Source organism: Anopheles marshallii, chromosome 3 (assembly GCF_943734725.1).
Source record: "Anopheles marshallii chromosome 3, idAnoMarsDA_429_01, whole genome shotgun sequence".
Lineage (NCBI taxonomy): Eukaryota > Metazoa > Arthropoda > Insecta > Diptera > Culicidae > Anopheles > Anopheles marshallii.
Genome location: NC_071327.1, coordinates 18963362 through 18977167, shown reverse-complemented (window position 1 = coordinate 18977167; position 13806 = coordinate 18963362). Strand labels below are relative to the sequence as shown.

The following is a 13806-nucleotide window of genomic DNA, read 5'->3' as shown; positions in this document are numbered from 1 at the left end:
ACGCAGCCGAACAATACTTGACAGCTTTCAAATCTCTCCAGCGCAGCCAGTCCGCGATGTCAGGCGCGTGAGCTAAACAAATCAATGTGCGAACCAAAGTAGCCAGGGAAATCTAGTCCTCGGAAACCGTGCACAAAATACAAAATTACTAACTGCAAATCCGTTTTCGTGATGCTTTCGGTGTCCCGCATTGCGGTCGGGAACGTGCGCTGCGTACATCCGGGCGTAGTACGAGCGAGAAAACTCATTTCCGCTGGAGGTTAGTGAACACCGGGGACTAGGCTGATGTAATCGTGGATAATTGATTTATCGATTTTTTTTCCTTCCTCTGTAGGCTTCACCCAAACTTTTGGCAGTCGGCGATGGATATCCATCAAGGTAAATCACGGCCTACTAGCGAAAGAATCAGATTTGATTCGACGCAGAAGGCGATCGCCGACAGAAAGCAAAGCGGAATCGAACGATCCGTGCGGTTGTGAGGACGATGAACCGGACGGTCCAAATTCTAGTACAATTATTACACCATTTGACGAAAATCGTCGTATACCTATGATGGGCGAATTGATTCAATTCCCGAACGATCCCAGCCCGTATCCGGCCCCTCCAAGACGGCACGTTCCCATAAATCGATTCTTTCAGGTTCTAAATTTAGGTTATCATTGGAATGATAAGCACTGTACGGGAAAAGATAGTGTAAATAACCTTGTTTCTTCTTAAAACACACCAATCGTCTATTCTCAGCCGAAACCGGTCCAAACAGTGCCCGATCCCGTGTTAGTTTCTTGTGAAAAGTGCGAAAGTAATGAAGATCGCGAAGTTGATGTTCAGGAGGTTTTGTTTGCCATTGCGTTAAACTTTTGCTAAACGTATTGTTCTTTTAATTTGGAAATTCTTACCAATCTGTTGGGTTTTTATTGTTGCAGGGAACAGAACAAAAAGCCATTGCGAGTAGAGGTGGTCCAACATGTCCGCCACCACCGCCTCCACCTCCAAAACAATCCTACACGGGTTATATACTCGGTGCCATCGCACTTACGGCAGGTGGTCTAGGACTTGCGTACTATAATGGGCTATTTGATGGAACACCGCCTCCAACACCACTAGATGATACAAAGGAAGATCCGAGACGAAAGAAGTTAACGTATCCGGCTTCCTCGAAAGATCTTCCAAAACACGTTCCTTACTTGTTGATTGGTGGTGGAACCGCCAGTATTGCAGCTTTTCGATCAATTCGCGGACACGATCCTAAAGCGAAAGTGATGATGATAACCAACGAGCTCGAAATGCCGTACATGCGGCCGCCGCTCTCGAAGGAGCTATGGTTCAATCCGACCGAAACGGAACCACTAAAGTTCCGACAGTGGAATGGCAGTGAGCGAAGTATTTTCTACGAATCGAACGATTACTACATCGATCCGAGTAAACTCAGCGACGCACCCAACGGTGGAGTGGCCGTAGCTCGCGGCTATGAAGTGCACCGGCTGGATGTGGCAAATCGGAAAGCTATTCTTACCGACGGTACGGAAATAACGTACGATAAGTGTCTGATCGCAACCGGTGCTCGTCCGAAAAATTTGCCCATCTTTGAATCAGCTCCGCGGGATGTCCGAGAACGTGTGACACTGTTCAAGAGCGTACACGATTTTGAGCAACTATCTTCAAAGCTGGGCGACGGCTGTCGAGTTGCAATTGTTGGTGGAGGATTCCTTGGCAGCGAGCTAGCCTGTGCCCTTTCCAAATCGGAACAAACGCGCAAGAAAAAGGTGGAAGTGTTTCAGCTCTTTCACGAAGGTGGCAATATGGCAAAGATTCTACCCGAATATCTGAGCAGTTGGACGACGGAGCGATTGCGCGAAGAGGGCGTTAAGGTGTGGCCAAAGACACAGGTGAAGGCGGTCGAAATGCAAGGCTCGAAACTTAAACTTACGCTAATGGACGATAGTGTACTGCTGGTGGACAGGGTGATAGTAGCGGTCGGTTCGGAACCGAATACGGATCTTGCAAAAACCTCCGGACTCGAGGTTGATAACCAGAATGGCGGGTTTTTGGTTGATGCTGAATTGAGAGCAAGATCGAACGTATTTGTGGCTGGGGATGCGGCTTGCTTCTACGACACAAAGTTCGGTCGTAGGAGAGTTGAACATCACGATCACGCCATTGTGTCGGGACGATTGGCAGGCGAAAACATGGTTGGATTGAGTGAGTACTTTTTTAGAGGTTTTTTTTATCCATAAAACAGAATTTGATGTTTTTTTTTTCTTGTTTTCAGATAAACCTTACACACATCAAAGTATGTTCTGGTCGGATCTTGGCCCTCGGATTAGCTACGAAGCGATCGGTCTCATCGATTCTGCCCTGCCCACTGTAGCTGTGTTTGCTAAACGTACTGCAGAAGAGATGTCACGAGCAGTCGCGGCTGTTACCGGTGGGGGTAACGACTCGGAAAAGCTACAGGCAGCAAACGCCAATGTTAGTGTTGATGTGAAAGCCGTCTCCGTTGCAGGAGCAGAGCAAAGGCAGGTGGAGCCAGCAAAGGAACAAAGTAAAGGACAGCAGGAACCGGAAGATAGCTTCGACAAGGGTGTCATATTTTATCTACGCGAAAAGAAAGTCGTCGGATTGGTGCTATGGAACGTGTTTAATCGTATGGGAACGGCCAGGAAAATTCTGGACCAGCACACGGAGTATGACGATCTAAATGAGGTTGCAAAACTGTTTAATCTTCACGAACGACCCGCGGAAGATGCGGAAATCGAGGCAGAATAGTGTGCATAGGCGTGCTGTACGAAATTGTTTCAAAAGCGCACATAAATCGTCGCTCTTTTTTGTTTGGCGACGAAGTATTTTGCATAAATCCAAAAGTAGAGGACAAGCATTTGTAATAATGATGTATGATTAAGTTACAAAATACAAATTTCCGCGTCTAGACACTCTTCAGCTTTTGATTTATTTTGTGTACGTTTATGTATTAGCAATAAGGAAAAGAACAGTCTTCAAACACTTCGTTTGCTTCACTAGAAAGCTCCATGTCGTACGCACTTTACTTGATTTTTGCTTCCGCTCCGACGTACTTCACTTCATCGAAGGCCTTCCGAGCTCGCTTCAGTTCTTCGTTCATCGTAAGCAGATCCTTCACGCGAGCATATTTACGAGAATTCTTGCGCACCAGAAATACAATGTCCTCCACTTGCACACGACCCGTACGCCCAATTTCCATCGCTCGATGTGTCATTTCGGTGATGAATTCAACCACCAAATCTTCCAGCAGATCGACACTTTCGGTGTACGGGTTCTGATCATCACCGAACCCATACATCATGCAGCGCAACTCCTTGCTAAACAGACGCTTGCGGCCGGACGAGGTCTCGATCTGTACCTCACCAAGCTCGTCATCTTCAAACTGGAGGGATAACCAAGGATTTGTTAGCTTTCTTACTGGTTTTGGTAGGTATTTTGTTTACACTGAAACCATCTTACCTCTGCTTGATCGAAACCTTCCTCCGGTGGATTAGCAGTCATTTTCGGAACTTCTGTTGCACAATCCTAATACAAATTACTAAGCTGGTTTAAAAATTAAAATATCGTTGTATTTATAACTTGATTAAATCGATAATAAAAGAAACAAAAACTGACGAATATCTTGTTTGTTGTTGATCTGACAGCAAGCTGCTTTCGGAGCGTTTTGACAGCTACATGGAATGGTGGCTGCATACTTCAAACGATTCGATGGCTGCGTACGGGATTAATCTTCCATCCTATTCTGAAAGGTAGAAAAAAAGTCAATTTTAAAACCATACAATTAACGTCTATTTTGTAGACTAAAATGTACAAACAGTATTCCATGGTACGGAAACAATATATCTAACATGTACATAGAATAACAACAACCCATGATTACGTTAACACGACAACTTCCGCCAACAAACAATACCATAAATCCCTATAACCCAATAGAGGACAATTCTGATATTACTGGACATTTTTACAGCAATCTATTAAATAGCAGCGATAAACAACAAGCACATAGGAGATTTTCGTTTTTTAACTAACCATCAAACTCCTACCGGTCCAGCCTTAATCGATCTCAATAATCGTATCATCAATTTCGATGACCTGATCATCGTGATCATCCCTCGTTTCATTGTGCTCACCCGAAATTCCAGCTTTCTTCACTTCCTCTAATGAATGCTGAACATCTCTAACATCTAGCGTGCTGTTCTCTACACCATCATACCCGCTTGATTCTTCCTCTGACTGACTCATTGAACCAGACACCCCTGTATCGCTGGCGGACTGTGCGTCCTTTTCACTTCCGTCCGAAATTTCCACCGAACGGCTGTTATGCTTGGTAGAGGACAGTTTAGTTGCTTCAAGATAATTGGCACAAAAACTTACATTAGTCACGTCGCACATCGAATCTTCCAAGCCATCGTCCTCTTCTGGCTGTTCGGTTTCATCTCCATCGACAAAGCACGAACTGTTGAACCGCTCACTAAAGCCCTTACGGATGACAAAATTGCCCTTTGCATTGTCCCGAAACTCACAGCTTCCCTCGAACGTAAACTCTTCTCGCTCGATCGTATTGAAATCTTCAAACACCTGCGATCGACTTCTTTCGTTCGGTTCCCCGGCACCGGCACCGTTGTTTTGGGCCTCATCGTTGAAATCCTCCAGCAACACTCCATACTGCGAACAGTGTGTTACGCTTGCCGAGTGGAATAGAATTTGGCACTGATCAAGTGTCTCCAACCCGGTTATACAGTGGCTAATAGTTGTGTTGATCAGGTTAATCGTGCAATCGTGATTACTGTAGATGCCGGTCGAAAATTCCTTTATCACACACCGTTCGAACGTGATGGTACAGTTCCCGAAGATCACGATGCCCTGTTTAGTGCTCGAACTCGGATCGCCCGTGAAGCAACAGTTCCGGAAGGTGACGTTACCCTTGTTGATTACCACACCGGTGCGCACATTCGAACAATCGAGGCGGATGTTTTCCAGCGTAAAATCCCCATCAATCGTCAACAGTACACTGTCGTCGTTTTTGGACACGATGGTAGAATTCTCCTTGGTAGCCCGATCGCATTCGTCCACGAACGCTGTGTTGCTCACACCCCGGAACGATCCACCACTGTTAAGGTATTCGAGAAACGTAATATCTTGCCGAGTGCCGGGTGGTAGATAGATCGCACTGTCGGGACTACAATGATCCAGCGCGTGCTGCAGAGAGTCACACATTTTTACCGAAATCTTCGGGTCCAACAGCTCCTTGGCACTCTGCAGATAGGTAAGCTGCTCATCCATGGGTGCAGCCTGTGTGACAATGTACGACATGGACGCTTCACCCTTAACCTTCCCTGCCCCGAAGCGGACCTTCTCGAAAACGCTCCGCATGACGGGATTCTCCAATATGTTGATTTCATTTTTGATCGTATTCATGCGCAAATTAAGCTGCAACAGTTCGGACGACCGGTTATCCTGCACAATGGACGATTCATGATCTTCGTCTTCCTCGTCCGCGTTCAGCTGCTGCTCTATAAAGGCGCGCTTACGCTGGATGTACCGAGCTTCGGCGAGCAGGGCCAATGCGTGCGATGAAAGCTGACGTGACATCGCCCTATTCTTCAGATCATAGCAAAACCGTATTCGCGATTCCAGATGCTTATCGATCCAGCTATGTTCGTCCTCTCCATCGTTGTCCCACGGCATCCAGAGATGTTGGTAGAAAAACCGCAGCTTATCAATACACTCAGCCGTAATGTTGACGTTTAGTTCGGCGAAATTTTGTTCCCGCAGCGGCCACAGCTCGTCCAGATCGACGATGAGCTGGGGTTCGGGTAATTGCACATCATCGTCCTGGATCGCTTCGATGATAAAGCTTGCCTTCAGTTCGTCGAACAGCACCTGATCGACCGTACCGAGCACGACGAGCGGATACTTCACGGACAGTTGTTCGCATACCGGACGCGATGCCTTCCAAAGCGCTTGCCAGCCCGTCGGTTCGACGGCAACTTCCACGAAATTGGTCCACTCCGCCCGTATCGCGGATGCCGGAATGTTAGTACCACCACCGTTAAGCACATTGGTCGTTTCGAGCAGGCGCGTGAGGAATGTTTTCTTGAACTCGTACACTTCCATCTTTGTTGTGAATGATGAGGCAGCAGCGGCTCGAAATTCGTTACCAGATTCAAACAACTGAATATTTTGAAAGATACCAAAGCTGTCTAGAAAATCCTGGAGTTGTAAACCCAAGCCGTGCTGGAATGTACAAGGCTCGGACATAATTCACAAACCAGTGTCGCCATCTTCAAACGAATGGATGCCAAATGAATTGCTTAGAAAACAGCATTAAATAATAATTGCAATCGTAAAGTTATCGAAAAGACCTCAAAAATACTCCAAAAATATTATTTCATCAAACTATTTCAAATAATGCTATTTTCAAGATTTGAATAATATTTCTGCTTGGACCTCGCTTGGAACACAAACGTCAAAGAGCTCAAATTTCGTACGAACTGTCAACTATGGGCAAAGAATTTGGCTACTCGTCCATATCCAACTATGGGATTATACGGTGGTCATAATCACTTCGTCGCATTTGTCAAAGCAATGAGGGGTTTTCTCGCACTTTTTTCAAGAATTCCGGAGAGGCAAGATTGCCGTCGTCGTCGCTGTCGTTGTTGGTTCGTTGAAATTTTATCCAGCCATCAAAGTGCGTTCCAAAACATCTGCAAATTTATCTCTTGAATAGTTTGCAAAATAAAGTGTGCGGTTTTTGAGTTTTTTGGTCGGTGATTTCACCGTCGCCCTGCTTGGTGGGCGCTAAGGTTGGAGCTCTTGTTTTTCGCAACAACACCGTGCGTGACTAATTGTTATTCTTTGCCCAACCGCAAAAGGGCCGTCCTAGGGTCGCTTCTTCGCACAGCCATCGATGGCCTCTCAATTCTAGCGTCTATTCTAAAACACCAAACATTCGTCTAATATTTCGCAATGGTTTCTAGCAGCCATTGGGCTGGAAAAGTGTGTACGTGCTTAACGTGAAACTTGAAAGGGGTTTTTGTGGCTGTGAAGCGATTAGATGTAGTGAATTGGTGGCAGGCAACAGTACGCATAACATTTTCCATTCACCTGTGAACTCATTTCGCGGTGCTGGGCTGGTGGATTCTAGGGGGAACGTCATCCAATTGTCGTGTCTCGTAGTGAATACCCTCGCTAGGGTGGGATAGTGGTGTGTTGGGGAAGGTTATTTTTTTGCGCAAATTAAATTATCACCTCTAAATGCACGTCGTCCAAACCGGGGGCGTTTGGCGGGTGCAGGTTCCCGGCTTACCATCCTCCCCGTGGAAATACACACCCGGCGGTGTGGTACACACGATACCTTACTACCGAACGCAACGGTGCGAGGTAGCCGATTACATAAAAAAAACCCTTGTAAAAAGGAAAATCGCCACTGCGCCCGTAGTTGCTTCAACATGCTCTGCAATGTTTATAGCTTCTAGCAACAGCGAGCTCAACACAGCGGTTAAAATATTCTCCCCAAAATGGTCCATTTAATCAGCTATAACTCTCGGAATGGCAAAGAAAAGTTCAGCACACACAAAAAGTAACGCAGTGAGCCGCCAGCAGCTCGTAAACTCGTATCCCGCCACCAATGTGTGCGTGTGTGGTTGTAACGAAATCAAAAGGAATGTGTTATTCGAAAACGAAGGAAGAAAACTGTGAGCAAGAAACGAGAACTTCCCCAAAATAAGGGAATAGAAAACACACGTCTCGTATGCGGGGAAGAAGAATTAGCTTGTCGTTTAGAGCATTGCGATACAGCAAAACGTTTGCGGGTGCTTGGATGTGTGTGTTATTCCATCTCGTTCATGCCGAGTGGCACATACTTGTGCATTTCACTTACACGTCACACACGTACACACGTTCCCCCCGGGGACGGTGTCATCCTGTCACGCAACAAGCGCCCCCGTGCGGAGAATCCCGGCACATGACATGTGACAGAGCGAGAGAGAGAGAGAGAGAGCTAAACGAGGCGAAAAAATCAGCAGAATGAGTAAGCGGGCACGATAAAAACGAGTGAGATGAGATTCCAGTAGTCTCTCTCTCTACTTTGTGAGGGAAACAAAAAATGCAGCTGACCACTTGCGAGCATTAAAAAAAAACACACAACATGTACACATCATTCCGCGAAAGTGGGCGCATCCACCTATCGACCCTTTTCGTATCAAATGTTCTTTCCTCGCTGGAGATGGATGGATTATGTTTACCTTTTGGTCCGCGTGTGTGCTCGCGAAGTTATGCGGGATTTTCTTTTCCAGCGTGTATGTGTGTGTAATATTTGCGAAAATTCCATTCTTTGCACGATTATGATCTGATCTTGGGTGTGCTGTCATTATTTGAGCACGCAGTTGCCTGCGATTACTTTTGATAAAAGCAGGAAGAAGTGTGTATTTCTCCGACTTGCTTGCCGTCATGTTTTCATTACAGTTGTGTTGTTCTTGCTTAATATTTGCAGTAACCGTGAAAAATTCTTGAAAAATTCAACTTGAGCTGAACTATACGTTCGTTGTTGGTTGGTGCAAAACGTGAGTGTGTGATTTACCGGGTGGGAGAGCTAAATAAACAACAGTGGTTTTAGAAAATTGTTGTTATCAAACGTTCAGGAAAAAAGTTTACGTGGAATGAAGTGAATTTTGCATAGAGTGTTACTTATGATTGATAATTTTTTATTCCGCCTTACATAAAATCTGCTGAATTGCATTGTAATCAATACAATAGTGTCGTTGTGTGCATTTGTTAAAAAAGAGTAGTGTCAGTGTTCTCACCCGTGGAGTAGTGGATATCTTGGAGATACCTTGGATTACCACAGCAATAGCTACAATTCACGCCGTAGCCTGCTGTGACGAGCCTCCCTCTGCATATCCGAAGGCAACAAACACACCAAAATCAAGCAGAAGGTAAGTGTCACAGGCCGCGAAGCGCATGTCAAGCCCCCTTTCCGAGTGTCCTTGATCGCTTGTGGAGATGTTCCTGTTTTGTGTGGTTCCTGTTGGCTAGGCAACCCTTCCACGCATTCAAATGCCCTCATTGTTGGTTTCTACCTACGGTGTGTGCCTTTTCCGTCGTGCTTTCCACGCGAGAAGAGGGAAAAAAACGTAAAAAAAGATTGTTAAGGGCGCATATTATTGTAACCTTGAACTTGGACGAGAAAAAAAGACGTAGATTGTAGCACGCTCATTGCTGTGTTTTGTGTCGAGAATGCGGTGCTTTTGGTATACTTTATTAAGCAGATATTTTAACCATCTTTTTAAAGTAATAGCATGAGGTGTTTCGTTAAAAATAGAATTTCTAGCCAAGTGGTGGGTGTGCATTGTTGACCTTAGCCGGCTCGAAACAACCCGTTGAGAGATTGAAATCTTCTCTTAAACATGGCCTACCATGACCTCCTCGAACATTCCCCGAATGGGACCTGGGAACGTTCTTGCCTCCCACACTGAGGTTTTTGTTGGTGTTCTCAATTTGTGTTGCTTCAATTGTGTTTCTGTTGGTGGACCTTTCCAAGGAGTTGTGACATGTTTGATAGTTTTAACATAAATTGCACAAAGCGATGCTATCCAAGTTCAATCCAAAACGAATTTTCTCCCAGAAATGAAAAGGAATCATTTGACCTAGATACGCTACGTTACGTAAATAGCTGACGCGTTTAGCCTTTCTTCCACGGAAACATAATAAAAACAAGCGCGAGTGCGTGTGTGTTTCGACTAGTAAAACAAATACACTGACAAACAATAAACATACAAGCAGGGGTTGCATTTCAAACATTCGCATTTAGTGGGTCTTTTTGGCAAATGATAGCATTAACATATGGCTTAAGGGAATAATAAACTTATGTTAATATTCACTTAAAGCAAACACTGTTTCGATCAGTCATCAACTTTGTAGTCACTCAACAAATGTCACCAAACACAAGGACACACTGTCAGATGTTACGAAGCGTATAAGAACTATGCGTGTTCGTTGTGATGTAGTGTTGTCTGGCTGAATTGAATCGCATGTCCACTGTTTGATAACTGTCCGCTGATAAGATAAGAAAAATCAAAGCCTTCCCTTCGGTTAGCTCCGTCGACGGGCACGGATGATGGTTTGTTCTTGCGTCTAAATGGCGCACAAATTAGACAAAAAGTCCTCCAACGAAGGCTAGTTTGCACAGTGCGATAGCAGAAAGACACAGCCAGACTCCGCAACAATCGTACCACCGATGTAGCATAATTGACAAACGTCTCACTACCCTCACACATTTCCGGCGGGTGGAGAGTGTGTCCACCATCCCATCACGAGCAAAGGTAGCTCGATAAGAAGCTTGCTCAGTTTGCTCAACAGCAGAACAGTTTACTCGCCGTGTAGTGGTTGTGTGCGCGAGGCGCGTGTAGAATTTGCGCAAAAAAAAGGTTGATCGTTTCCAACTCCACCACCACCACTGTCATCATTAATCATCAACTGCTCCAAACGGGGGAAGTCAACAGCGAACAGCCAAAACGCTCTAGAGGCACCTACATTTGGCTTGCACATGGGTTTTCGCCGTTGTGCCAATTATACATTTTGCGATTCAAAGCTTAAATGGGTTTCCGGTGTCGATTTGGTAGAGCGAGATAGTACCGGCAAATGCCACACCCTTGCATTAGGCAGTGGGATATGTGTTTGTGTGTGTGTGTGTGTAGTAGCTTGTTTTTGGGGTGGTTGTACTCTCAGTTGGGTGAATAAATCCAAGCGTAAATAGTGGCGAAAAGTCATGCGAATGTAACTAAATGTAGACGATAAGAAGAGCACATCAACAACGTCAGGACTAGTGATGCAAATAACAACTCATCATAGTTAATCGAATCGGAGTGAGTGAGTCATTAACTTTCACTCGGTGAATAGTGAGAAAGTCAATAGCTGCAGCAGAGAGTTAACTCTCAATCTAACTCACTCTTTCTTATTTAACTCAGAGGCCATTCAAAACACAAAGAGTGAGTTAAGTTGCAACTGAGTCATGACAACTAGCGTTCATTCATTAAAGAGTCTTTCAAATGATTCTTTAGTGAGGAATCATTCCATTCAAGAATCCACTTCCAAAAGATTCATGAACGATTCATAGCATGAAGTATTGATTCAGATTCATTCAGATTCATGATTCTGAATCAGATTCATCCAGCATACAAACTCTTTGTGGATATAGGCTCACTTGCTTTGAAGATTTAACTCACTGAATTATTTTTAATCACCATGCACATAGTTTTGCCAAGCCAGCCATTTTGATTTTTTTAATTAGTACTACACACATAAATTCCTCAACTCTACAGTAGTTGATGGTATGACTTTTACAAATGTATTTTAATGGTACGACTCCAGTAAAGCATCAAAATATATTACCGCCCTTCGATTTTTTTTTTATAAAATATCCACCGATACAAATCACCTTAACATACTTGATAGTTCTAGTATCTTTTTTCTAGCTGTATCAGCTATATGCTTTCCTTACAGAAAATTTTGTTTATCCATATGTCTTCTGTCCATTGTTTGAACGTAAGCATCTCACTGGGCGGATAGTTTGCTGTTCAACTTTGCGTGCGATCTTATTCTCTGTTTTATCTGCGACGAGAAGATTGATTGATCTTCGGGATGTGGCAGGGAAAAACAAAACCAAACCCCTGACCGTCCAAACAAACATGAAGATCACTGTCTGTGTGTGGGGCTAAACAATAACAATCCCACCGATACAGACGAACAGGTTGGAGGTTCACGCGGTGTGTTTTTATGTTGCGTGGTTGAATTAAGTGGCCCGCGAGAGGAGTCAACGGCCAATCTGGTCGTTGAAAATGCGAACCACCATTTCGGCAGACTCATTAGCGGATACCAACCGGCCGCTGAAAAGCAAGAAAAAAGAGGGAGAGAAGCATTTTCTTGTAGCATTTTCTCCGGCTAGAAGATATCTCTATGTTCCGCATTTTGCCTCTTGTCGCCGTGGAACAGATGGAACGAATCGATTGGCTCGTGTAATGCTGGAATGCTGTGGCCAGTTTTTGACCGGTCCCACCTGATCGGCTCGTTAGAAGTGGATCCTATGCTTAGCAACCGCTTGTTAAAGAGCCACTTCTAAGCGGGATCGATAGCGGTTCGAAGAAGCTAACGGGAAAATGGTGTTGTCGAAAGAATTCTTCTCTATTTCGTGCGCAGTGGGAGAAGGGTGTTTTCAAAAGTTTGAAGATCATGTACGTCGAAGTCTGACGACGTTAGTGCGGTTGAGGCTCACGGAGAGATAAAGACAAAATATTGAAGACAGATGAATAAGATTGCAGTATAATTGAAATATTCAGTAGAGAATTCTTTTAGCGCATTCTGCTACACCAAAATTGATAAGCACTTTTAATGGCAAAGTCCCATGGAGTTTGTGTGATGATCTAAGCAGAAGAGGAAGATCAGATAAATGTGATACTGGAACCTCAGGTGTAAAGATCGTGCAGCATATTCGCCAGCACTCAGAACCGTACCGTACTCAGAACTGCTCGAATAAGTTGAAATACGAATAAGTTTTGCGGAACATCACCTCCGAACAAGCGGAAGATAAGTTATGGTGGTTTAGTTTTTTTAAAAACCTCTTCCCAACACCCAACACTTTGCGGACGTGGCCACTTTGCAGGGTTGTTTTCCGGGACAGTAGATGTGATAACGTGCGCAGCGTTACGGACCGGTTAGAGCTATCTGCCATTTAGCGTTCGTTGCGTAACCGTGTTCGTTCTGCATCTCCAGCACACATCTCGATGTTTTCGAGGTGATCATCATCACCTGAACGCTAGATTTGGCACGTCCCCGGTAGATGGCGAATGAAGCAACCGAGAACGGAGGGGAACCGTGTCTCTCCACATCTACAGATGCTTTTGCTTCACCCCCAAACACACATATTACAGCGATTCCGCCATGATCACGGGGCTTATCCCACGAAATGAGACGTGTGAAAGCCGATGGAAACGATTACCGTTCGAACGGCGGGAGGGAAAAAGCATCGAGAACGAATGACCATCGTTAATGTGTGTACGGTTCATTCATTCTTTCCGTTCTTTTTTTTGCGGTGGGCACAGCGAGTGGAAAAGATTGTCTTTTTTGGAGATGGGAAGGGAAACCAATCGATCGAGGGTGGCTGATGACGCAGTTGAGGAAAGGGAGGGAGGGATGCTGGGAACAGCCCGGTAGGGGAATTGCAGAAGCACAGAACGGCGAAGGTGAAGGTTAATGTCCAGCATGGAATGTCCCGGACCGTGGTAGGCTAAAGATGTGTGTGCGCATGTCTCTGTGTGTCAATTTTCATCGTTTGTTCTCGGCCCAAAAAAATGGGGGAGGGGGAGGGGGAGGGGGGAGTTGGATTTGATCTTCTCTGTAGTCTGCATAATTGGTAGAAGCAGTAGTGTGTATAACCTGTTCCGGTACCTTTCCTCCCCCCCCACTCGTCCACGTTGTGCAGAGTTTGAAAGGGGGACCGGTTATCGTGGTGCGCGATTTACGATACACAGGCAGGCGACACGTTAAAAATTCCACGTCGAAATCACGACGACGCACAGCTGCAAAAGGGTGTCCCACAATGGTTCTTATCTGAGGAATGCGTTACGTCACGGAAACGTAGTGTACAACTTGCAGAAGGATTTTTGTGTGTTTCCGCAAGGTGGAATAGAGTTGTTATTACTAGGCAGAAAGAGAGACAGGCTCGACTGTCTCTGATACCTTATCGAGTGTACATGAGTGTGTAATTATTCCCTTGAATCCTCACCTGCA

The 13806-nt window shown here is 45.1% G+C and overlaps 3 protein-coding genes across 3 annotated transcripts; 1 reads left to right on the top strand and 2 right to left on the bottom strand.

Annotated features, from left to right (window-relative positions):
- Window positions 1–171: 171 nt before the first annotated feature.
- LOC128711642 (apoptosis-inducing factor 1, mitochondrial) lies at window positions 172–2766 on the top strand. Its single transcript, XM_053806525.1, has 5 exons — window positions 172–259; window positions 335–639; window positions 742–831; window positions 924–2199; window positions 2270–2766. The coding sequence occupies exons 1-5, from the start codon at window positions 172–174 to the stop codon at window positions 2764–2766; spliced, it is 2256 nt and encodes a 751-aa protein (XP_053662500.1).
- A 274-nt stretch (window positions 2767–3040) lies between these two features.
- Window positions 3041–3519, bottom strand: LOC128712257 (transcription initiation factor TFIID subunit 13). Its single transcript, XM_053807153.1, has 2 exons — window positions 3478–3519; window positions 3041–3400 (listed from the first exon to the last, which is right to left on the bottom strand). Exons 1-2 carry the CDS (start codon window positions 3517–3519, stop codon window positions 3041–3043), a joined length of 402 nt encoding a protein of 133 aa, XP_053663128.1.
- Window positions 3520–4074: 555 nt separating this feature from the next.
- On the bottom strand, window positions 4075–6138 carry LOC128714267 (protein nessun dorma). The gene has a single exon (XM_053809141.1). The coding sequence runs from the start codon at window positions 6136–6138 to the stop codon at window positions 4075–4077; it is 2064 nt and encodes a 687-aa protein (XP_053665116.1).
- Between the last annotated feature and the right edge of the window lie 7668 nt (window positions 6139–13806).

What these genes read in the sequence shown, in the direction of transcription:
- LOC128711642 (XM_053806525.1), top strand. Translation starts at nt 172, where the DNA reads ATGCTTTCGGTGTCCCGCATTGCGGTCGGGAACGTGCGCTGCGTACAT. An exon ending in AAAACTCATTTCCGCTGGAG is followed by an intron (nt 260 to 334) that starts GTTAGTGAACAC and finishes CTTCCTCTGTAG; the next exon opens with GCTTCACCCAAACTTTTGGC. An exon ending in CGAAAACATGGTTGGATTGA is followed by an intron (nt 2,200 to 2,269) that starts GTGAGTACTTTT and finishes TCTTGTTTTCAG; the next exon opens with ATAAACCTTACACACATCAA.
- LOC128712257 (XM_053807153.1), bottom strand. Translation starts at nt 3,519, where the DNA reads ATGACTGCTAATCCACCGGAGGAAGGTTTCGATCAAGCAGAG. An exon ending in AAGGTTTCGATCAAGCAGAG is followed by an intron (nt 3,401 to 3,477) that starts GTAAGATGGTTT and finishes TTATCCCTCCAG; the next exon opens with TTTGAAGATGACGAGCTTGG.
- LOC128714267 (XM_053809141.1), bottom strand. Translation starts at nt 6,138, where the DNA reads ATGGAAGTGTACGAGTTCAAGAAAACATTCCTCACGCGCCTGCTCGAA.